The sequence below is a fragment of the Panthera tigris genome, chromosome X (genome assembly GCF_018350195.1).
Source record: "Panthera tigris isolate Pti1 chromosome X, P.tigris_Pti1_mat1.1, whole genome shotgun sequence".
NCBI lineage: Eukaryota > Metazoa > Chordata > Mammalia > Carnivora > Felidae > Panthera > Panthera tigris.
Window position 1 is genome coordinate 33061309 of NC_056677.1, and position 24474 is coordinate 33085782.

The 24474-nt window shown below is 39.7% G+C and overlaps 1 protein-coding gene across 1 annotated transcript in view; it reads left to right on the forward strand.

The window, feature by feature from the left end:
• Positions 1-24474, forward strand: part of SYTL5 (synaptotagmin like 5) — a 134939-nt gene that overhangs the window by 21358 nt on the left and 89107 nt on the right. The window contains exons 2-3 of the mRNA XM_007085472.3: positions 1928-2248; positions 23999-24208. Of these exons, the coding sequence (XP_007085534.2) occupies positions 2130-2248; positions 23999-24208 (329 nt within the window). The 5' untranslated portion in view covers positions 1928-2129. The remainder of the gene's footprint in view (positions 1-1927; positions 2249-23998; positions 24209-24474) is intronic.

Genomic DNA, 24474 nt, shown 5'->3' on the forward strand with positions numbered 1-24474 from the left:
ATCAGCTCTGTCAGTCCTGGTACAAATGAGAAAAAATCCAATTAGGGCTAATTTTGTTAATTAAAATCTTACAGGGAAATTTTATTTCTGTTATATCCTTGTCTGATTTCCCATCTTCTGTGTCACCTTCAGATGCTCCGCCACGGTGTCACTGCCCTCCCTCTTTTTATTCTCTTCACTGGGCAGAGCCATGGACCTTTAGAGGGCAGGTCTGCATTTGCAACCCGAGGCAAGGATAACCATAAGCTTCAGATCAAACATTTTTGTGGCTCCCAACCCCTTGGATAATCTCTAAATACAATTCTATGGAACATTCACATATGACTTTCTAAATCTGACATTTCAAATATAAATATGTCCTAAGTGAACCAGGCTATAATTATAGCATATTCATTCATTGAGTTACCAAGTGGTTTTTCCATTTCAGTGTGAAACCAGATGAACCACACAAGGGGTGGAAAAACCAGTTCCGCTCTTTATCTGAGGAGACCACAGTGGACGGTGATGCAAAAACCAAACCATTAACCTTTCTGAAGAGCCCTTTTTGCTCTAACCTTGTGGCTTTCTGTTCTTGTCAGCCTTGGGGCTCTCTGATCCCTGCTGCCTCTAGGACTTTGGAGATGGGAGAAAAGGCCTGGAGTCAATCTGCAAAGTCTGTGCTGACCAGGGCAGTTTTCTCAGAGGGGGCTAGCTCTTGACCTATCGGAAGAGGTTCTGTTCTGAGTCATTTCAGCAAAGTTATGGTTTGGTGTATACTGTATAAAACAGACACCTAGGGACTTTGAAAAGTTAGGCTCTGGACAAGATCCTGTCCTTTCATATCACCTGAGATTTTGATGTCGGCCTAAACTTAGGGCAACTGGGAGGCCCCAAAGCAGCCTTTGAGTAGGTATCTAATTATGCTTGGAAACTGGCTATAACCAAGCAAGCCAAGCGTAACTTGCACGTAGACTGTAGTCCGTAGACCTGGGAAGGAAGCTGAGGGACAAGGTCATGGGATGAGGCCACATCACAAAACCAGATAGATCACTCTAAGAGTCCTCATTCGTAAGGGGATGTACAGAGAGAATCCAGGTACCAAGCCAATGAAAGAATGTGCTCAAGAATTAGGGTGAGGAACGCAGCCTGGCGTGCTTCTTATGTTGACGTGGGGTAGTTTTGTAACATCTGTTTCACAGTATGTAATACACACCTGGAATAATTCACAAATCTGTACATCATGAGATATAAACACTCATCTTGAGAATAAAACATTATCCAATATGGTTGAAGTTCCTGTGTTCTCTTTGATTGGATCTCTGAATTCCCCATGAAATCCCTTATATTTATACTACAACTGTATATATTCCTAAATTAGATATAATGTTGTAACAAATTGTTTCCTTCACACATATGGCATCATTCTGCATGAATTCTTCTGTAACTTGATTTTTTTCCATTCAGTGCTATGTTTGTGAGAAACATTCCAGTTGATACACATAGCACCAATTTATATTTGTCTTGACAGCAGTGCTCTTTGCACAGTGGTCCTAGTTGGGGGAAGAAGGGAAGGAATAGGAGGGAACCATTTAATGGACAGTCCAGTCTGTGCACTTAGTGTCCCCCAATCGTGACCCCGTTCACCCATGGGTCAGCCACAAGGGTGGTAACAGCACTGGCTGGCAAAGGAAATTAATTATAATGGAAGAAACTGAATTTGCACAAAGAACCTGGAATCAAGGAAATATAAATTATATTTCATGGTAATAAAACACATAGTAATTATTTAATGGTTGCATGTTGATTTTTTTTTTTTTTTGAGTAAAGTAGATCACTGTTTCAAAACTTAGACACTATGCGCTATGGGAACATGGCCTAATTAATTCTAAATAATTTTTCTCTCCTTTGCTTTCTCTTTCTTCCCTGTGTGTTCTGTATTCTACCCCAGGTCATCTGATTCCTGCTTTGTAGCATTCTGAAGGATTGACCTTCTTGGAATGTAATCCCAGTGGCGTCTCTTTTCTGTGTAGCCCACTCTGCCATCAAACAGCCGAGTGACTCCGGGTTGATCAGGGGCGCCTCAAGAATCGCGGATATCACTTCACCTGGAAGATTCACCCACTGCTACTCAGAGCTGTTTCTGAAATACCATGTCTAAGAACTCGGAGTTTATCAATCTGTCATTTTTGTTAGATCATGAGAAGGAAATGATCCTGGGAGTCCTAAAGAGAGATGAATATTTGAAAAAAGTGGAGGACAAGAGAATAAGGTAATATTCTTTTCTCTTTTCTGCCCTTCCCGACTGCTGTCTGTTGGAAGCAAGCTAGATTAGAAATTGGGCAACTGCGACCCTACTGGAGACAAATGTTGGTCAGTGCCTTCGTGGGTTCCCAGCAGTAACCCACATATTAGAAAACATCTTTGATATTTTATCACTTAGCTGGATTGAAGGATGTAATTGAGCAAATAATAGAGTGTTTTTTTCAAAAAAATTTCATGTTTATTTATTTATTTTTTGAGAGAGAGAGAAACACAGAGCACGAGCGGCAGTGGGGAGGGCAGCGAGAGGGGAAGACACAGAATCTGAAGCAGGCTCCAGGCTCTGAGCAGTCAGCACAGAGCCTGATGCTGGGCTTGAACTCACGAACCATGGGACCATGACCTGAGCTGAAGTCAGATGCTTAACCGACTGAGCCACCTAGGTGCCCCAGGGATAATACAGTGTTGATGAGAATGCCCATTCACTAATACCATCATAAGTAGTAGTTAAGTGGAAGGACTGCCAAGGTTTGAATTCCAGCTCCTGGATGTATTAGTTGTGTGACCTTGAGCAAGTTACTCAATTTTTCTGTGCCTTGGTTTCCTCATCCATAAAAGAAAGATAATAAAAGTGCCCACCTCAGAGCATCATTGCAAGGATTAAGGAAGATAATACATGTACAGTGCCTGGTACCTAAGTTCACAATTATTTATTTATAATGCCTTTCTCAGGTCAGTCTTTCTGGGAATTTGTTCCCACCATAGCTGAGAAAAGAAGAAGAGGATCTGGAGGGTGAAAAATTCTCATTTTACCCCAGAAGTTGCCTGAATTTTTAAGAATAAGTCTCTAGGGGTGTCTAGATGGCTCTGTCACTTGAGCGTCTGACTCTTGATTTTGACTTAGGTCATGATCCTAGGGTTGTGGGATCGAGCCCTCCATCAGGCTCTGCCCACCCTGAGCATGGAAACAGCTTAAGATTTTCTTTCTCTGTCCCTCTGCCCCTCTCCCCTGCTCGCATGCTCTCTTTCTCCCTCTCAAATAAAATTTAAAAAATAATACGTCTCTGTATGAGTAACATGGAGAAATATGGGCACAGTTGAGTTTCACATCAATTAGCTGGATCCCCAAACATGACCTTCCCTATGTTTCAGCTAGCATCCATTCTGATTGGTTGCATCTTCTGTTCTCAATGGTCACAGCCTTGTTCTGATTGGTTGTCACATACATTAGGATTGGTTGCAGCCTGTACTGTGCTGCTTGTGAAACATATTTAGATATTACATCTCACCCTGATGAGAGGAGCAGAAATAAACACAGTTCCCTTCTCAATGACCACCTACTGTGCAACATATAGATTTTGTGTTTTATGTGTCTCTCCAGACTGCAGTTATTCTGACCACAATGCTGTGAAACTAGATGTCAACCACAAGAAAAAATCTGGAAAGACCACAAAAACTTAAGTTTATTCTCCTTTTTTTTACTCAGGAGAAAACTTGTCATAAGATTATCTTTATATATTGCAAAAGTATTCAATGTGCCTAAAGGAACCAGGATCCTAGAATTGGAAATACATTGAAATATTCTTGATTGATGCTTACTTCATAGTTAAGAGCCCAGAATTTTTATTTTCATCATTAATAGGATTCAACCAATCTTAAAGAAATAAAGGCTTTCACGAAAATTATTGCAATTTTTCTATGCCTAGAATTCAGGTTAGCGCAGTTAATGATTTTTAAAGAAATCAGAAATTATGTTTCTGGCATTTGTATTCCAGTCACGAAAACTGACTAAATTTTCTATTCTGCAAAAAGTTAAATTGTTTACGGGAGGTGAGGTACTAGCTAGTAACTGATAACATGCTGTGGGGAATTAAAAATCACTCTATTCAGGAAAACACAAAATATTTTTTTTCTTTCTTTTTTTAAGTTTTATTTATTTATTTTGAGAAAGAGACAGACAGTGGGCAAGCAGAGGAGGGGCAGAGAGAGAGTCTCAAGCAGGCTCTGTGCTGCGAGAACAGAGCCTGACACGGCTCAAACTCACGAACTGTGAGATCACGACCTGAGCCAAAATCAAAAGTTGGACACTTAACCCACTGAGCTTCCCAGGCACCCCAGGAAAACCCAATTTAATAACCAGATCCTCACAAACACTGAAGTACAATGAATAGGGATTTGTTCAGAATATTTGCTTCTGTCATTCACAATATCTTTTCCTAATAATCTGTTTTACTCTGTTTTCCTTGTTTTCTTTCTTCCCTTGCCTTTTTTCCTTACTCTTTATAAAGAAATGTAGGCAAATGTGTAACATACAACAGAGCTATTGAGAATAAAGTTGTTGATTTCCTGGCCCTTCAAACTTGTTTCTGGAAAGCAGAAGAAAGGCTTTAATAGATCTAAGAGATACTTTTATAGAAAATAGATATTTTTAAAGCTACTATATCTTGTTCCCTTCTTTAATAGCAGCAGTGGCTAATATTTTGTTGAGTTATTTTCTGCACTAACTGTATTAGATATGTTGTCTCATTTTGTCCTGAGCTACCAAGGTAGCTGGCTCAAGCCAGATGACTCAGGCTCTGCTACTCTTTTGTTTTTAATGAGAGAGAGAGAGAAACAAAGTGGGAGTGGGGCAGAGGGGGGAAAGAGAGAGACAGAGAGAGAGAGAGAGAGAGAGAGAGAGAGAGAATGAATCCCAAGCAGGCTTCATGCTCAGTGTGGAGCCTGACACAGGGCTCGATCCCACAACCCTGGGATCATTACCTAAGCCGAAATCAAGAGTCCGACGCTCAACCAACGCTCAGCCGGGTGCCCCTGGCTCTGCCACTCTTAACAGCTTTGTGTATTGAGAAGCTACACTGAAGTGAGTGGCATGGTATTTACAGTGTGTGTTGTTGAATCACATATCCACATTTATTGATTGAAATCTTCGTTAAGCCATGAAATCTTTGTGTCACTTTAGATAGGTGTGTTCCATGAATAAATCGCTCATTTGGCGAAACAGAGATAATAATAACATTAGGTACCTCATGAGGTTGTTGTAGGGATTAAATAAGCTGATATCATCAAGAATTTAGAAGAATGCTGGCATACAGTAAGTACTTACTAATTGCTGGCATTAATCATTAGCCCTATTGTTGGTATGTGTTGTAGTGAACACTGTCAGTGCTCCACTGAGATCCATTAGGGTCTCTTGTTGGATCCATGCTCTTATCTTCCAGTTTCCACATGCTTTACTGCTAAGGATGGTCTCTATTACCTTCTTTAGAGGCCTACTTTGAGTGGCCAGAGTTTCTCCTAGGACTAGAGAGCCACCAGTGCCAGGTAACCTTGAGTTTATGTCCCTACTGGGCATCCCCAAGCCAATGGCTTTGCAATGCAATTTCTGCCTCACAGCTTCCTGTGGAATCATACTGCTGTCACCCAAAGACCACAACCTTACTTGGCCCCTCTCTGCTTATCGCTCCTGCCTTCCCTATTCCCTTACAGGTTCCTCCCAAGAGGACTCTGTAAATCACTTGCACACAAATCTACTTCTCAGATTAGCTTTTGGAGAACCCAACCAGGAGATTTGCCAGATGGAACAGGGAACTTTGTTCTTTTTCCTTGTTATCCTCTAAAATCATCAACATAAGGAATTGATGGTGTAATCAATTTCGTTACAACAGTAAACATTTGTACTAGCTGTTGCAATAATTGTTTTCACCATGCCACAGAGGTGTAAGTTGATATTTTGTTGGCATCTACAGGGAAGCATAATTAATTATGAATAAGATAGAAATTGAAGGACTCGTTCCACAGAAGAGGTAACACTTGAGCTTGCCCTTGACATGTGAAAAAGATTTGGCATTGGCAAATATATATCAACCGCATTTTAGCTGTTGACTATGAACCGCAAAATTGCCTTCAGATTCTGCTAATCGGTTTCAGAAGGAAACGGAAGCCAAAGAAAATTTTTAACAATTATGATGGTTACAGAGAAGTAACTGATATGGAAAGTTAGTAAATTGGACTTTTGAAAGCAGTGGATTTATTGTTTCTTTCTGTGTTTACTTGTTTAAGTAGGTTATTCTTAAAGAAAAGAGAAAAATGGAAGAATGTAAAAATTGTGTTGAATCAATGCATTAGGACTGATGCTCAACTTTGCTCTATGGTACACATAGCCACTCAAGTGTAGCATTAATTAAAATGGGATTTGGTGCTCCTGAAGGTGCTCTGAACCCAGAAGGCACATGGAAAGCCTGATAATTATCTCCAGTCATGAATTATAGGCTGCGAAGAGGGGTCTACCTACTAACAGAGCATTTTAGGTTCACCCAAGGGGCTTAAATGTATTAATTTTCCTTCAGACCAAGCAGAAAGAAATGGTAGGAGATATCTAGAACCAGGTTTCAACTACTACAGAATAAGAATATTTTTAATGTTCTCTTTGAAGAACAAATCACGTGGTTTTAGTGATGGCTTTAATGCAGTGAAGACAGAGGGCAGAAGTGATGCTAATAAAATTGAGTTATCAACAGTGAATGCAAATGGAAAAAAAATATAGTTTGGAAGCACACAATAAAGACCTTTGCTGACATTTTGTACCTTAAGTTTTTCTAATTTTGGAAGAACTCACTCTAACGTAAAAGATGAGATGGTTCATGGTATCTACTCTAAAAAAATCTCGTTGACAAAAATCTTACTCTGCTTGATCTTCTATGCGTAAAAACAAACTGCTACATGTATAGGTTGTGGTATTGGCCTATATAAGAAATCTTCAATTTGTAAGTGACTCTTCATTTCAGCAGTTCATTTGGGCTTTATCTTTACCAAGAAGATTTCATTTCCATTTGGCCACAATACATGAAAACATATCTGGACTTAATGTTCTCTTTGGCACCTATTCTTGGGCTTGTCTCAGTCATGAACTCTGTTGGTTGCCTTACATCCCCCTTTTGTTCTTTTCTTCTTCCCTATCCAAATCTTGATTTTGCTCAGCTCCAGCAGTGGATTTTTTTTTAAAAAATATTCATCCCTTGACTAATATTCCTCTAGCAACTCTCATTGGTCTTGAGGTAGACATGAGACCAAAGATGACCCACTCAAACATGTAGCCCATATTTACAGAAGGTTCTCTTTCCCACTCGACATATTCAATGAGACCTGTTGTCATTGTTGCTCTTGAGAATGAAAGCCAGCACAGTGATGAAGCTGAACCAAAAGAATGACAGAAAATTGTCGTTAGTATCCTGATATACTTGAACCTGCCATACCTTTGGGCTTCTTCTTTAAGCAATATAATAGATTTCCATGTTATTTACAGCAGTTTGAATCTGGCTTTCTGTTACATGCAACCCAAAGCATCCTGTAATCTCTAAGAGTCAGAAGTAATCAACATTTGTTGAAAACCTTCTATAGGCCAAATGCTATAGATGTAGTATCGGAATAATAAAGGTGAGCAGAGACACAATATTAATGTTTGTTGGGTCCATAAACATAAAGAAGTTTGCAGTGATGGATCAGACTATACATGGCATAGACCAGAGGTCAGCAATTTTTTTTTTCTGAAAAGGGCCAGATAGTAAATACTTTAGGCTCTACAGGGTATATGTTCTGTATTACGATTATGTTAGCCTGCTTTTGTAGTATGAAAGCAGCGATAGACAACATGTAAACAGACGCGTATAGCTATGTTCCAATAAAACTTTACTTACAAAAACACGTGGTGGGCTGGATTTGGCCCAAGGGCTATAATTTGCTGACGTTTAGTGTTGAAAACAATGCCTTGGTAGGTTCTCGCCTCAAGAATAGCTGTATACATCTAAAATCCTTGGTAAGCCATCTCAGTGAGCAGCAGGACATTTATAGTCTAAGAGAGAAAATGGTGTTAGACTAGAATCCATCAGCTATCAGAGACAGAGCATGGGCTTCTATCTGGGAGGCTAGATGATTTCACAGAGCCCTGCCATCTCCAGGAGATTTTTATGCCTCACTCGATCTGTAGTGGCTTATGTGCTGGAACAGCTTAAATGTTTCATTGCTTCTCTAGGAGAACAGTACAATGAATTTGGAGGTAGAGAAAATACCAAGAACTAGCCGAAGGTTCTGCAGAATTGTGAGGGACAGATTACAAATTCATTTTCCCAATGAGGTCAGAGCTATAAGTATCCTATTTACACATGGGGAAACTGAAATGCAAAGTTAAGTAACTTGTCCAAGGTCGCCCAGTTAGTAAGTGGCAGAACTGTGGTTTGTAGCCCTACCGTCTGGCCCCAGAGCTCACAGGCCACTCTTAGGTCACTTTTAACTTCTAGGGGATGTATCTGACCCTTCTGAGGACCAGGACAAAAAAGGAATGGTACACTATTCAAGACCTGCCTCACAAAGGAGAATGTGTTACTCAATTCAAAAATGTATCCCCACTTAATCCCCATGTCATCTGTGGGGTAGCTATTGTTCTGATGGGCTACAGCTGTGGCAACTGAAACTTGTTAAACAATTGGCCAAGCTGGTAAACATCAGAGACGAGGCGCTCACATTCCATGTTCCTTCCCTTTTCTCTGTGTTGTGTTGTTTATGCAATAAAGGCACCTCTTCAGACCCTACTGAGAGTCCACCCATTGCCTTACTCTTAGAGAAATGGAGCAAAACAGAAAACATTTCTTTAGCCTGGTATTTATGGACAGCTCTGACCTATGAGCTGTGTAACATTATCTCAAGTTACTATGACCTTTGTAGAAGCATCGCTTTTACACAGTGAAAACTGACAAGAGTTCCTCATGCTGTTCTAGTCCTTATGCTGACTGAAACCAAAGGGAAAGTGCATTATGCTTTGTTCCAAACAGTTGGCTCAGCTGACATGGGCCACTGAGCAAGCCAGAGTCTAGTGTCATCAAGAGACCACAGATCCCAGCCTGGAAATTGCCATTCATGTTATGGCTTTGTCTTTGTGCAGTTGGTTCCATCATTTTAGAGCAGGGTGGGGAAGGGAAGAGAAGGGAGAAACAGAAGGGGAAAGTGTATTCAAATTGGCTATTTGTAATCCTGCAGATAAGTTAAATATTCAGTTCAAATGGATTTGAATTGATTTCAAGAGTTACACATTCAGCCTGGAAGTGAGGGAGACCAGTAAGTGCCAAGTGGTAATATCCTCTTAATCCTCTACAAATATTTGATCTCTGGGGCTGTTCGTTTTTCCAAATCTTATCACTACCACTAGGAACAAAATTAGTTTGACCTTCTGAAAAGCCTGAAGACTCACTTGTCTCCATAAAACACCAAGAGAACTATAGGAGTGGACTTTTAGTTTGGTAAACGTTTTGTTTCAATCCTAATAGAATTGCCATGAAGCTTCTTAATGGATTAACAGAAACTCCCTGCCTGACCATACTGGCTCCCTAATAAAACCCAAACTCTTTGTGAGTCACAGAGAAATGAAAAAAGAAAATCCAGCTTTGCTTTAAGTGTGTTTATTTATTTATTTATTTATTTATTTATTTATTATTATTTTTTTATTTTTTAGTTTCTACAGATGTTTTATTCAGGCTTGGAGTGAGTTTGTTCTGATTAACAAGGTTTTTTTTTTTTTCAATTAAGTACACCTATTTTTTTTTCATTTTTTTATTTTTTATTTTTTTTCAATATATGAAGTTTATTGTCAAATTGGTTTCCATACAACACCCAGTGCTCATCCTGAGAAACTTAACAGAAACCCATGGGGGAGGGGAAGAAAAAAAAAAAAGAGGTTAGAGTGGAAGAGAGCCAAAGCATAAGAGACTCTTAAAAACTGAGAACAAACTGAGGGTTGTTGGGGGGTGGGAGGGAGGGGAGGGTGGGTGATGGGTATTGAGGAGGGCACCTTTTAAGTGCGTTTAAAACCTTGGAGATTTTCCTACCAAAGAACTTCAGAATTTCGATATATACGCATATTTAGGGAAACTAACTTCAGTTTTTATTCTGCATTCTCCTCCAAGTAATTCTTACTTGTAGGGCTCACCATGGGAAAGGGCCACAAATACCTGGTATTTGGGGACATTTCCAACGTTGGATTCTCCAAATAAATAAATATATTTGCCAGACCATATTTTTTTTTTGTTTGAAATAATGTGGTCACCATAGTAATAAGTAAAACTGTCACATATGTAGAATGTGTGTATATACTATGTATGTGTATCTCTCTTTGTGTGTGTGTGTGTCTCTCTCATCTTTGACTCCTCTCCAAATTCCTCTTTTTGTACCCCTTTTCCCATCTAATGTACTGCTCTAGCCAGAATTGGTGTAAAGGACATGCCCCCATGCAGCATGGGTTAATTTGCACTCACATCCAGGAAACTACCATTCCTTTTTATTGTAGGTTGAAGAAACAAAGATCTCTAAAGCCCATGTTGCCCAAAGGTAGGTCAGTTCATTAGGGAAAATCGAATTAAATAAATGCCAACTGAATTCCTGAGAAAATAGGCATTTTATTTCTAAGGAAATAATACAAGTGAAAACTTCACTAACAAAAATGTCACTTCTTTTTTTTTTCAATTTTTTTTTAACGTTTATTTATTTTTGAGATAGAGACAGAGCATGAACGGGGGAGGGTCAGAGAGAGAGGGAGATAAAGAATCTGAAACAGGCTCCAGGCTCTGAGGGTCAGCACAGAGCCCAACGTGGGGCTCGAACTCACGGACCGCGAGATCATGACCTGAGCCGAAGTCGGACGCTTAACTGACTGAGCCACCCAGGCGCCCCAACTTCTAATATTTTAGATTTCAGGCATATGACCATTTTATGTCAATAGTTTATGTAAATGTTTATATCTTAATAGAAATTAGGGCTTAATTTATATAAGTCTATAATAATATTAGGCTGACATGCATTTACTAATTTTTCTAATCATTATTTCATTGCAGAGAAATTGTCACTGGTAAACATTCAATGCAAATGTTTAAAATTAATGAAACTTTTATACAGTAAGGGATTTTTCAAGTGTTTAAACTCACTAGGATCTGTAAAGGGCATAAGTGTGTACAATATTTTTTATATCATAAATCCTCAATCCAGTGATGGAAATATTTAATATCTTCTGATACATTTTTCATTACAGAAGTAATGTATTCATTATAAAAAAATTAGAAAATACATATAATTTGAACTTTAAAACCTTACTTCTCCTCTTCCCAGAGATAGTTTCCTCTTGTTGAACTTCCTTCCTGTCACTTTGCTGCGTATACATTTAATTTTCATATAGTTGAAACCATATTATATATATAATTTTTATCCTCTATATTTGCTTGATATTATTTAATGCACATTTATCATCTCACTTAAAAATTCTCTGGAAGCATTTTTATTGTCTGGATAAGATTTCATAACATGGATGTGCAATATTTTGTTCAATTTCCATGAAAACCCTTATTTGCAAGTCTTCTGTCTTAATTTTTTTATTATATTCTAATTCATATTTTGATTTATATTTCTTTTAAATTGAAAAGTTGTTTTCTAAAAATATGTCAGTTTCCTCTTTACTAAACTATTACATTGTACCACTGCCTTCATCAAAATTGTTGCTATAAATCTCTACTAATATGACAGTGTCCTATGTTAATTTGCACTTATGTGTTTATTGGTATTTATAGGATTTCAAGCCATTTGTATTTCCTCTTGTGAATTTTTTATTCACATTGTCCATTTACTATCAGGTGTTAGTGTTGTAGACAATATATATTTGTTTGAATTCTTTTTGTCATATTTGGGAGATACATTTCCAAGATTGCACAGAAATTCATTGAGTACTTATATGCAAGGCATAGGATATGGACATGAATTAGTTTCTAATTTAACAGAAGCAAAATTATATTTTATTGGATTGTGCAGTCTCCACTTTCACAGTGACTTGAGCCAAATTGATACATTCTTTGTGTAAAATATAAATAATTTACGACTTTGACAGATGCTATATGCATTTATATTTTACAACCAGGATTTGCATTCTCCCCTAGTTCTGTAATAGTATCCATACTATTTGTAGGTGTACAAATTAGGGTAAGTTTAACTCTGAGTGTCATAAAACCAGAATAATAGTAGCTTAAAAAAGCGAGGTTTATTTATTTTTTATTTTTTATTTTTGCCTTGGTAAAGTCATGAGGAAAACAATCCAGGACTGGTAATGGTGACTCCATGCTCATCAGAGGCCCGGGGTCCTTCTAACTGGTTGCTCTGCTATCTTCAACATGGGCTAACATCTGTTAAAGTAAACTTAAAAAGTTATTCTGACACTTATGAAAATGGTAAGGAAGACTTTTTATTCAGGACTAAAATACATTTTAACTCTTTCACACAAAAAATTAAAAACAAAAGATTATGTTATTTTGATAGGGATTGCATTGAATGTGTAGATGGCTTTGGGTAGTATAGACATTGTAATGTTGAAAAAGAAAACCAAAGCTGGAGGCAACACAATTCCAGACTTCAAGCTGTATTACAAAGCTGCCGTCATCAAGACAGTATTGGTACTGGCACAAAACAGATCAATGGAACAGAATAGAGAACCCAGAAATGGGCCCACAAATATATGGCCAACTAATCTTTGACTAAGCAGGAAAGAATATCCAATGGAAAAAGACCATCTCTTGAGATGGTGCTGGGAAAATTGGACAATGACATGCAGAAGAATGAACCTAGACCACTTTTTCACACCATACACAAAAACAAATTCAAAATGGATGAGAGACCTAAATGTGGGACAGGAAACTATCAAAATCCTACAGGAGAAAACAGGCAGCAACCTCTTTGATCTTGGCTACAGCAACTTCTTACTAGATGTGTCTCAGGAGGCAAGGAAAACAAAAGCAAAAATAAAACCATTTGGACTTGATCCAAGATAAAAATCTTCTGCACAGCAAAGGAGACAATGAAACTAAAAGGAATCCGACAGAATGGGAGAAAATATCTTCAAATGACATATCAGATAAAGGATTAGTATCCAAAATCTGTAAAGAACTTATCAAACTCAATACCCCAAAAAACAATCAAGTGAAGAAATGGGCAGAAGACACGAACAGACACTTTACTGAAGAAGACATCCAGATGGTCAACAGACACATGAAAAGATGCTCAACTTCACTCATCATCAGAGAAATACAAATCAAAACCACACTGAGATACCACTTTTCACCTGTCAGAATGGCTAAAATGAACAACTCACGGAACAACAGATGTTGGCCAGCATGTGGAGAAAGGGGAACATTTTTGCACTGTTGGTGAGAATACAAACTGGTGCAGCCACTCTAGAAACCAGTACGGAGGTTCCTGAAAAAATTAAAAATAGAACTACCCTACTACCCAAAAGTTGCACTACTAGGTATTTATCCCATGATACAACAATTCTGATTCAAAGGGGGTACAGGCACACCAATGTTTATAGCAGTACTATCAGCAATAGCCAAATTTTGGAAAGAGTCTAAATGTCCATCAACTGATGAATGGATAAAGAAGATGTGGTATATATATACAATGGAATACTACTTGGCAATGAAAAAGAATGAAATCCTGCCATTTGGAACAATGTGGATGGAACTAGAGTGTATTATGCTAAGCAAAATAAGTAAGAGAAAGACAAATACGATTTCACTCATATGTGGAATTTTTTTTTTAATTTTTTTTTAACATTTATTTATTTTTGAGACAGAGACAGAGCATGAACGGGGGAGGGGCAGAGAGAGAGGGAGACACAGAATCGGAAGCAGGCTCCAGGCTCTGAGCCATCAGCCCAGAGCCTGACGCGGGGCTCGAACTCACTGACCGCGAGATCGTGACCTGAGCCGAAGTCGGACGCTCAACCGACTGAGCCACCCAGGCGCCCCACTCATATGTGGAATTTAAGAAACACAACAGATGAACATAGGGGAAGGAAAGGCAAAATAAGATAAAAGAGAGGGAGGCAAACCATAAGAGACTCTTAAATGCAGAGAACAAACAGGGTTGCTGGAGGGGAGGTGGGTGGGAGGTTGGGCTAGATGGGTGATGGGGATTAAGGAGGGCACTTGTTGGGATGAGCACTGGGTATTATATGTAAGCGATGAATTACTGGGTTCTACTCCTGGAACCAATGCTACACTGTATGTTAACTAACTTGAATTTAAATAAATAAATTTTAAAAAGGACCATGGCAATAGGGAGAGAGATCCAGGCCACCTTCAGATGCAGCAAAGGCAGCTGGGGATTTATAGCCAGTGAGCAGAGTGAGGGGGGTCAGTGAATGGAAAAACTTACTGAAGGCAAGCCAGGGTGACATCAGATATCAAGGGTAGGGAGATTGTCGCTATGCCGATTTAGCAGGATTCTTGCTAAATCTGGTCTATGCAAGCTAAAAATAGGGCCCAAGGACAAGATCTAGTCAATGAGTGGCCTCAGAAGAAACCGTCTAAAATATGGTCAAGAAGACAATCTTAGTCACACTTCGTGGTCCAAGATGGCTGCTGCAGTACTTGTCATACTGTCCTTATTCTAGTCAACAGGGAGAAGGGCAAAGGGCAGAAAAAAAGGTTTCCTTGCCTTAGGATATTTCTGAGAAGTTTCATAGATGGCCTTGCTTTCATCGTGTTGGTCAGAATGTAGTTGCATGACCGTACTTAGCTGCAAGGAGCTTGGATAGGTAACCGAAATGTATTCTTTGTTCTGGGTGGCCATGGGACCAACTACATTTGGGGTTTTTTATTGGTAGAAAAGAGTGGAAGGAATATTGGGGAAACAACCAACAATCTGAAACAATGGGTGCGATTAAGAATTATGAATTAGATTTGTTTATTACTCGTCATGAATTATATCTTCCGTTTCATCAAATCTGAAAGCAATTGTCAGTGATTACTTTCAATGACGCATATAAGAAAAAGCACATAAAGAAAACACTATTGCTATTCATACTCAATGAATTTCAAAGACATAGTGACTTTACATTCCTTGTTCTATTTACTGATGCTGATAACTAGGAAAAGTGCTGGAAGTGGTTTTTTTTTTTTTTTTAATCACCTTTAACTATGAAAATATGAGTTCCCATAAGCACCACCCTAAAGAGGTAAAATGGAAAAAATTACAACTGTCTCTGCTGGGCGTGTAAATCCTTCCTTGATGCATTTAAAATAGTTTACGCAAATTCAAGTTATAGACATTTTAGAATAAACGTCAGCTCTATGGTTTATAAAAATTAAAACCAGCATGTACCTGTATTCAGTAGCACAAGTGGTTTTAAAGAATTTTTCAAGGGCAACATGTTGTCTTTAAGTTATCTTTTTCTGGTGTGTGAAAGCCCAATTTCTTCCCATCAAGATAATCCTCACATTGTCAGAGCAATAATCTTTAAAAGCCTCGTATTTTATCCATGTTTTTTCTTTTTTGCTGCACTGATTCTATCTCTACCCCCTCTTTTTCTGAATAATTTACCATATCGATAACAGAATTTTCTGCTGTTTTTGAAACTCACGAAATGTATCCTTTGGATTTTAGATTAGCAAAACACTTCCTTATTTCATATTAATTATGGAACTTGGTTTGCTCATTACATACAGGATCGGTTTCTGCCATGATTTTAAGACGATAGTCAATAAACAATTGTTTACATGGCTTTGTGAAATCTCCCCGTATATTCCTATGACCTGAGTGTTTTAGTGCCAGTAAGTGCTTGGTGTCGCCTGCAGACATGAAGGTTCCACAATGCCCTCCATCCTTGAGACAATTTCTAAACACATTAGCTTGGCACAATTCACAAGATTTGTCTAGATAAGTGTTCTTTCAATCTTGTTCTTTATTTTTCTGAAGTAACTTTCTCTGTAGACAAAACTTTTTCCCAATTCTCAGATGGTCTTGATTCTTTTTAATAGTCTTTGATGTAGGGGCGCCTGGGTGGCTCAGTTGGTTAAGCATCCAACTTCGGCTCTGGTCATGGTCTCACATTTGCGAGTTCCAGCCCCGTGTCAGGCTCTCTGCTGTCAGTGTGGAGCTCGCTTTGCATGCTCTGTCTCCCTCTCTCCCTGCCCCTCTCCTGCTTGTGCTCTCTCTCTCAAAAATAAACATTTTAAAAAAAGTCTCTGATGTGAAACTAATCAACAGCTTTATAAAGTTTATTAGGACCAGAATCGTGTTGGTTGAAGAACAGCTCCATTGGGGAAGGTTTATCATAAGAGACTTTGTGATAAGGGGTTACTTGGGCAGATGCCATTTGGTGGGAGAAGTCAGGCAAAAACAACTGTTCATGTTTACTGAGGCCTAACTTTTTGAAAAATTTATTTTGGAGAGAGCACAAAGCTTGGGAGAGGGGAAGAGGGAGATAGATAATCTTAAGCAGGCTCCACACTCAGCATGGAACCCAACACGGAGCTGGATCCCACAACCCTGGGATCATGACCCGAACTAAAATCAAAAGTCAGACGCTCACCTGACTAAGCCACCCAGGCGCCCCACTGAGGTTTAACTTTGAGCGTGTGCAGCACGGCTTTGCACAACTAGGGAAGAGATAGCAGTTTTTAATACATGCAGTGTCTTTTCTGAGCAAAAATATGTTAATAGAATAAGAATTAGCCAGGAGAATCTGAGGGAAGAATGCAGATTGTGAAATATAAATTTCTGGACCTGAATCCTGATAGCACCGTGGTAACCTTGTGACCCACAGCAAGTTTCCTCTCTGAAATTACACTTTCATATTTATAAAATGGGAATAAAAATGTCTTTCTCATAGGACACTGCCAAAGCTTAATGACATGGCATGTAAAACTGAGTGCCTGTCGTTTTTGTGGCCAAGTGTTGTGCTGTTTAGATTTCAATAATAAGTTCTGCACACAGAAGGTACAATCAAAATGAAAAATGTATTTTTATATTCAGAGTACAGAAAGGAGATCTGATCACCCCTGGATTTTCCTTAGGCAATTATGAAATAGCCCCGGCGTTGATGGCATTGCCTCTGGGTGTGAATGAAAGATGGGGGTGCTAGGAGCTCTGCAGCCATTGGCATCAGGCTGCTGGGACATTATTCTGCCTGCAAATGTTATTTTAGTAATTTTTATCTCATCGTTTGGTTTAACAGTACTTTTCATCAGCCACGGTGGTTTTGCTGTCTCAAAGGAATATCAAACTCTAGTTCTAGAGAAGGATTTAGCATGCAGGCATTGCAGCAGAAGCTGAAGCAGAACCTGATGGCAACGTTTTTGAAAACGCCTAATATTTACTGAGTCCCTATTGTCTTTACTGGACAATAGTTCTGGCTATAGGTGACAGAAATACCACCCAGGCGCCCCAGAAATACATTATAATAGCAGCTTAAGGGGCACCTAGGTGACTCAGTCGGTTAGCGCCCAGCTTCAGCTCAGGTCAGGATCTCGCGGTTCATGAGTTCGAGCCCCACGTCAGGCTCTGTGCTGACAGCTCATAGCCTGGAGCCTGCTTCAGATTCTGACTCTCTCTCTGCCCCCTCCCCCAACTCATATTCTTCTCTGTCTCTCTCAAAAATAAATGGACATTAAAAAAATAGCCTCAACAAGATGGAAATGTATTGCTCGTTAATATTAAAGCCTGGATTGGTTGGCAGCTTTGTGATTTTGTTCTGGTGGCTCCATGATAATATGGGTCTGGGTGCCTTGCCTTTCTTGTTCCACCACCTTGACAGTTTAGCGCTTAATCCAAGATGGCTCATTCCTATGTTCTCATCCGAGCTTCTGGAAGGGACGAAGGGTTCAAGGGAAAGGGCTCTTTCCCACTAGGCCATGACCTTGAGGTTGCCTGTGTCATTTCTGATCATATCCCATCAGCCAACACTGAGTCTCAAGACAAAACCTAACTGCAAGGAATACTGGGAAATGTAGTCTTCATTCTAAGTGGCCATGAGCCTAGTTAGACATTCCATGAATATAGAAGAGAACAGGTGGAGAGGCAACTACCAGAATTGCCTATTCCGTAATTACTACATGTTAAGCAGGGCTTAACTTTTTACTTAATGTTCACAACAACCTTATGAGGTTGCAACTATTATGATTCTTTTTTTACAGAAGGAGTATCTTGAGGCATAGAGAAGTTAAGTAATTTTCTTAAGGTCTCAAATGTAATAAGTGGCAAGGCCAGCATTTGAACCTAGGCAGTCTGCCTCCAGAGTCCTATCCTCTTGGCCACTAAATAATCCTTGCTTATTTATTTCTCTTGGGCCTTGGTGTGCTCTTCTGGATGAGATTGGGGATTGTCTAAGGCATCAAGGAATCAAAGATGCTTTGTGAATTGTTATTTATAGCTTCCTCTTCCAGGCAGCTAATTGCGTCCATTCCAAAATTCCTATCTTATTTGGTTCAAAATAGAGTTCAGTACAATTGAGTCTAGATGGGGTAACAAAAGAAAAATAGTGCCACACGAATGTGACAGGAATTTTAATGAAAGAAATTCCTGATTTGAAAGAAGTGTGTCTATGCAATGATAAAGCAAGCAGTCTTTGTAATACATTGAATGTTTTTGATGGGATGGAAAAAAATGAATTCGGTATATCACCAGGATACTGCAATGAAAAGATTCTATCATTTAACTGAAGTTGAGATAGTTCATCTCTTCAGTGTTTAAGATTTCAATTACATATAGCTCATCAATTTGCATGTTAATATCAGTGCATCTGTGTAGCAAGAAGGAAATCTAAAGAATAAGCTGATATTTTAAAATGCAAGAGTATCCTGAGTTCATCTCAAGTAGAGAGCTGGTGTTAGCTGATATTAAATGTCTTAAACTTTTTTCTTTTTCTTTTTCTTTGTGTTTTGCTTATGTCTGCTACACTTTGTATCTCCCATACTCTTTTTTAAAAACAGTTCATTTATTTATTTTGAAAGATAGTATGAGCAGGAGAAGGGGCAGAGAGAGAGAGAGAGAGAGAGGGAGGGAGGGAGGGAGGGAGGGGGAGAGAGAATTCCAAGCAGGCTCTTCACTGTCAGTGTAGAGCCTGACACGGGGCTCAATCCTATGAACTGTGAGAACAGGGCCTGAACCAAAATCAAGAGTCAGACGCTCAACTGACTGAGCCACCCAGGCACCCCACACCTCCCATACTTTTTGCACCTCTTCAGAGAAGACCAAACAGAGTAAAGGGTTAGATTTTTAATATTTGCAAAAATCAAAATATTTTTCCTTAACACTGTAGGAATGAGGTTAAGAAAGACAGAAAAAGTGCTGGAAGTAATTACTTAACAAATACTTGAGAGCATTCTGTAGTTTTCTCAGGCTTGAACTATTTTTTTTCAGAGTATTTTTGATCTCAATTTTAGCCAATTTTAATTTAACTTTATCCTTAACTGGCTCAACATTGTACTTTGTTTCCCTCTCATTCTCCTTTTAATAATGATGACTTCATATCGTAAAGGCTTTTATAATTCACAAAGCACACTATCGTACTTTATTGCCTCTGACTCTTACAAACACCTTCAGAGGGAGATATGAAAGTAATTCTTATCTTTATTTTGAAGTTGAAGTAACTGAGACCCAGAGAGGTTAACTCATATGCCCAGTGACATCTGGTAAGCAGCATGGCTGAGTTTTCCTTCCTTCCTTTCACTCTTTATCTCTTTTCTTTCTCCTTCCTCTTCCTCTTCCTCTTCCTCTTTTGCTGGCACTTGCTATTTTGTGCTCATGTTTTCTTTTATTCATTTAACATAATATCTATTATGTTCCAGGCACTACGTTGCAGTAAAATGCACAGCTGAACAAAGCATATATGGTCTTGCCCTAATGGAGATTACAGAGGAATTGGCAAGACAAACCTTAAACTAGTTTAAAAAAAAACCTACCGAATAAAGGTAAAATTAAAAATTATAGGAGTGACTGGGTGTCTCAGTCGGTTGAGCATCTAACTCTTGATTTCTGCTCAGGTCATTATCCCAGGGTCATGGGATCAAGCCCCACATTGGGCTCCATGCTGAGCATGGAAACTGCTTGGGATTCTCTGCCTCTCTCTCTGTCTCTCTCCCTCTCCCTCTCCCTCCCCCTCTCCCTCCCCCTCCCTCCCTCCCTCCCTCCCTCCCTCCCTCCCCCTCTCCTCTGCTCACATGCTCGCTCGCTCTCTCTAAAATAAAAATTACAGGGAGTGAGAATGAGATGGGTATCTGCTGTAGATTTTGTCGTCAGAGATAGCCTCTCTGGGGAAGCAGAAATAAAGCTCAAGTAAAAAGGATGTAGGGAAGTCAGGTGAAGAACCAGCCAGATGAAGAACTAGGCTGGACTTAGCAGTGAGGATTGGCTAAGTGATGCTGCAGTAACAGCCTCAAACTTTCAGTGGCTTAAAGCAATGAAGGTTTATTTCTCATTTGTGCTACGTATCCGGAAGAGGATGGCTGAGGACTCTACTTCATAGCATCCTCAGACCAGGATTTAGACTTACAGAGTGGAAACTATCTGGGACATTACCATTCTCCATGCAAAGAAGAGGGTATGTGCTAAACCACGCATTCACTCTAAAGCTCTTACCTGGAATCACACACCACATTTTGTGGACCGGTGCAGGTCACAGGACGACGTTTAATGTCAGGAGGGCAGGGATGTGACATCTGACTTGTTATACTTTCCCAGCCTCCCTTGTAGCAAGTGGTGGTGATATGACAGTGCATGATCAAGGAACCCAAGGAGAAGTCTGAGGTGAGGAGCTCTATCTAAGTCAAGTTTTGTTTTCCTGTTAAGAGACAGGTACAGCTGACACAGCTTGCCCCTTCCTCCTGTCTTTTTACAAAAAAATTTTTAAATGTTTTTATTTTAGAGAGAGAGAGAGAGTGTGGGGGAGGAAGGGGGTACACAGAATCTGAAGCAGGCTCCAGGCTCTCAGCTGTCAGCACAGAGCCCCACAAAGGGCTTGAGCTCACACAGGGCTTGAACTCACACACTGTGAGATCATGTCCTGAGTCGAAGTAGAATTAAGCTCACTGAGCCACAACGCACCCCACCCCTTCCTCCAGTCTCAAACAAGGATGCTGTTCTGCTGGCTGGCCATTTTGCATAAGAATAAGTCACACCTTGAACATAGCGGACCATTAGGACGAAAGGATCCTGAGTCTTTAATGACCTGATTTGCAGCTCAACTAATGCAAGAACTTACTAATTCTGGATTTCTTGTTATGTAGGGAAAAAAAAACGAAACCTATTTTTAAGCCTGTTACTTGGAACCAGAAGCATTTCTAGCTTACGTGGTTGGGGGGGGGTGCGGTGATGAATAGATACTGTGCTCGAAACCCAGAAAGTCAGCTTCCTCAGATACCTTTCTGAGACTGGGTCAGCAAGGCAGGAACAAAAGGAGACCCGCCTTGCTTTTTGTAAATGCTGGCTAGTAAGGCAGAGGGAAGAGCCTTCTCTCATCCTGTTCCTCTCTTCTAGCTGCCTATACTCCCTTTCTCCTTGGTGTTAATTCTCCACTTGCATACTTTCTTTTCCCAGTTGCAATTACCCTCCCTCGAACCTTCCTCCTCTTCTTGAGTGTCTGAAAATGGTTATGTCCATTTAATGTAAATTATCCTAGGCATGATTAAATTAGGACAATTGCTAAGAGAGATCTGAAAAATCAGCAGGCTGTTTAGTATTTTGTGCCAGTCTATGGAAGTCTTCCCATCTTTTCCCACAGTCTCAGAGATAGCTCCTAGAGTATGTGGGACAGTTAGCAACAATTGCCTTAGAAATTCCATTACTATGTTGGGACCTTTACATTCTTGTTTCCTTGTGGCATGATTTACATGGTGCCCCAAGTCTTTTCAGACTTTAGAAATGCCCTAGGTCAAACCTGATTGCTAAATAGAGTCTTACCAGTAGAGCACAAAGAAAGATGCGATGAAAATGTTTCACTCTATGGCCATAATTTCTCCAAGTGATCTCACCCATTCTGTGGAACTAAGTGATTAAGGAACTGGTAAGTGATTCACGCAAGTGGTCATGGAATTTTTTTTTCCAGAAGAGGATCTGCCCACCAGCCTATTCAGCTAGGACTGCTATCCATGATTGCTGTCTTTGCTCTACCCATTTTAATTTGTTTCTTTATCATTGTTGCATGAATTGTTGTAGATTTCAAATAAGCAATGTTTTATTTCTCCTGTGCCCTGAGGTGTTCAGACATCTGTTGTGATTCTCCGGACAATATAATCGTGGTCTTCGAATGAGAACTCATTTTGTTATCTTAAAGCTTGTAGCTTCTGCAAGTTTTCAAAAGCAAATTATGTGGAGCTTTTCTTACATTCAATTTCTTAAGCCAGTTGTTCATGGGGGAAAAAGGGCATAAGGGTACTTTGTAAGCTCTAAATCAGGGATTAGGAAAATTTGCTGTGGGTCTTGTCATCTGCGTTTTGGTGGACAAGAAGGAGGACTTGAGAGCATTCTGTATGGCTGCCTGTTGTAACGAATGAATCATCTTGCATCATTTGTCCTCTTCTTAACTAACATTGAGGATACTGGGAATCCTTAGCAGATCATCCTGTTTTCACTCATTTTTTGTCTTTGAATGCCAGAATGCCCAGCATACACTAGGCAGTCAAGAAATGTTCGTTGGATGAATGAATGAGACAGTTAATCAAAGGTTTTGGAAACCTTATTCCTTTTTTAAACTCCCCGTTAGGAATCTCTCATCAGACTAGCAATTAAAAAACCTAGTTTCTGGTTTTGTATAACAGAGCTCAGTACCACAAATGTAAAAGGAAATGTTATGTGATGTATGAAGTGATCCCGGGATGTTTGTTTCTTCTGGAACATAGAAATGTGTTCAAGAAGGGTCTGGAGATGAGCCTATCTTTTAGAGTATTGTTTCTCCAAATTTGGCAGTATATTAGAATAAATAGTCACACGTTGAAAAAATATCAGAGTGGGGTGGGAGGGGAGACTAGAGAATCAGTACTTTTAAAAATCCTCCCAGGTGATTCCAGCATATAGCCAAATTTGAGCACAGATGGTCCAAAGCTGTGCCTCTGAAACTCGGATCACCTGGAGATTTTGTGACTATGCAGACTCTGATCCACTAGGTCTAAGGTGGGGCCTGAAATTATGCATTCCCAGTAAGTTCCCTGTTGCATCACTTTGAATAGCTCATTTCTAATGTGTATATTTAAAAAATTACGTGTCAGGCATTAAACAAAGGGACGTAGAACTAGCATTTATTTAGTATATGCCAGGCACCATGCCGGTAACTTTACGTATATTATCTTGCTCAAAGTTAAAAACAATCACGTAAGAACATTATTACCCCTATTTTAGAAATGAAGAAATTAAGGTTTAGCTGACAAATCATTGCCTCAGTTTGGACAGCTGATTCCTGATAGAACATACAGGTCGGCGGTAGTTGTCGGAAACCATCCAATGCTGAGAAGTGTTGGGACATGTCTTTGTAGAAAACTGTTTATTGGATCGTTTGGGCAAAGTGTCAGTGATTTCACACTCTTGCTTCATGTAGTGTATCCAGGCAGGTAAGGAACATGGTACTGGGCGAGCTGCCAGATGGGTTGTACTCCCGCTGTTAAGATATCGGAGACGTACTGGTGAAGTTAGAGTAGAATGTGAATCAGTACTAATAGCAAAATAGTAGAGGCGGTGGAGGACGTCCGAATTCAAACGTAAAACACAAACGCTGTGGTTTTCAACTACTGATATCGAAAGATTACTGATGTTAGAGAAAGAAATTGTGTTTCCTCAAAGCATTTGGCTCTGACTCCTTGATTCTCTCAAGTGTTCTTCCAAGTGAAAATACCCCTTAAGTGAAGAGAGCTCTGTACCTCTGTTTTCTTTTTGTGTTCAGCGATGTTTTTTCTCCCTCTCCTTCCAGGAAGCTGAAAAATGAACTCTTAGAAGCAAAACGTAGAAGTGGGAAGACTCAACAAGAAACCAGCAGAGTCTGTGTCTACTGTCAGAGAAACCTGGGCTTAATATTCGACCGAGGAGACCCGTGCCGGGCCTGCTCACTGAGAGTGTGCAGCGAATGTCGGGTCTCGGGCCTTGACGGCAGCTGGCAATGCACCATCTGTGCCAAAGTCGCGTGAGTTTCTTGTCTTTGTGTGGAATTCCAGATTTGATGACTGAAACGATTGGAGTGGGGAAAGAAAAACAGAAAAAAGTATTTAAAATTTAGGGATAGAGAGTAGAATACAAATATAGCCCAACACAGGCTCAGCAATGCCTTTGTAGAATTCTGGAGAGGGGTGTGTGTGTGTGTGTGTGTGTGTGTGTGTGTGTGTGTGTGTGCGCGCGCGCGCACGTGTGCATGAGTAAGCATACACTAGCAAAATAGAGAACAATATTTTT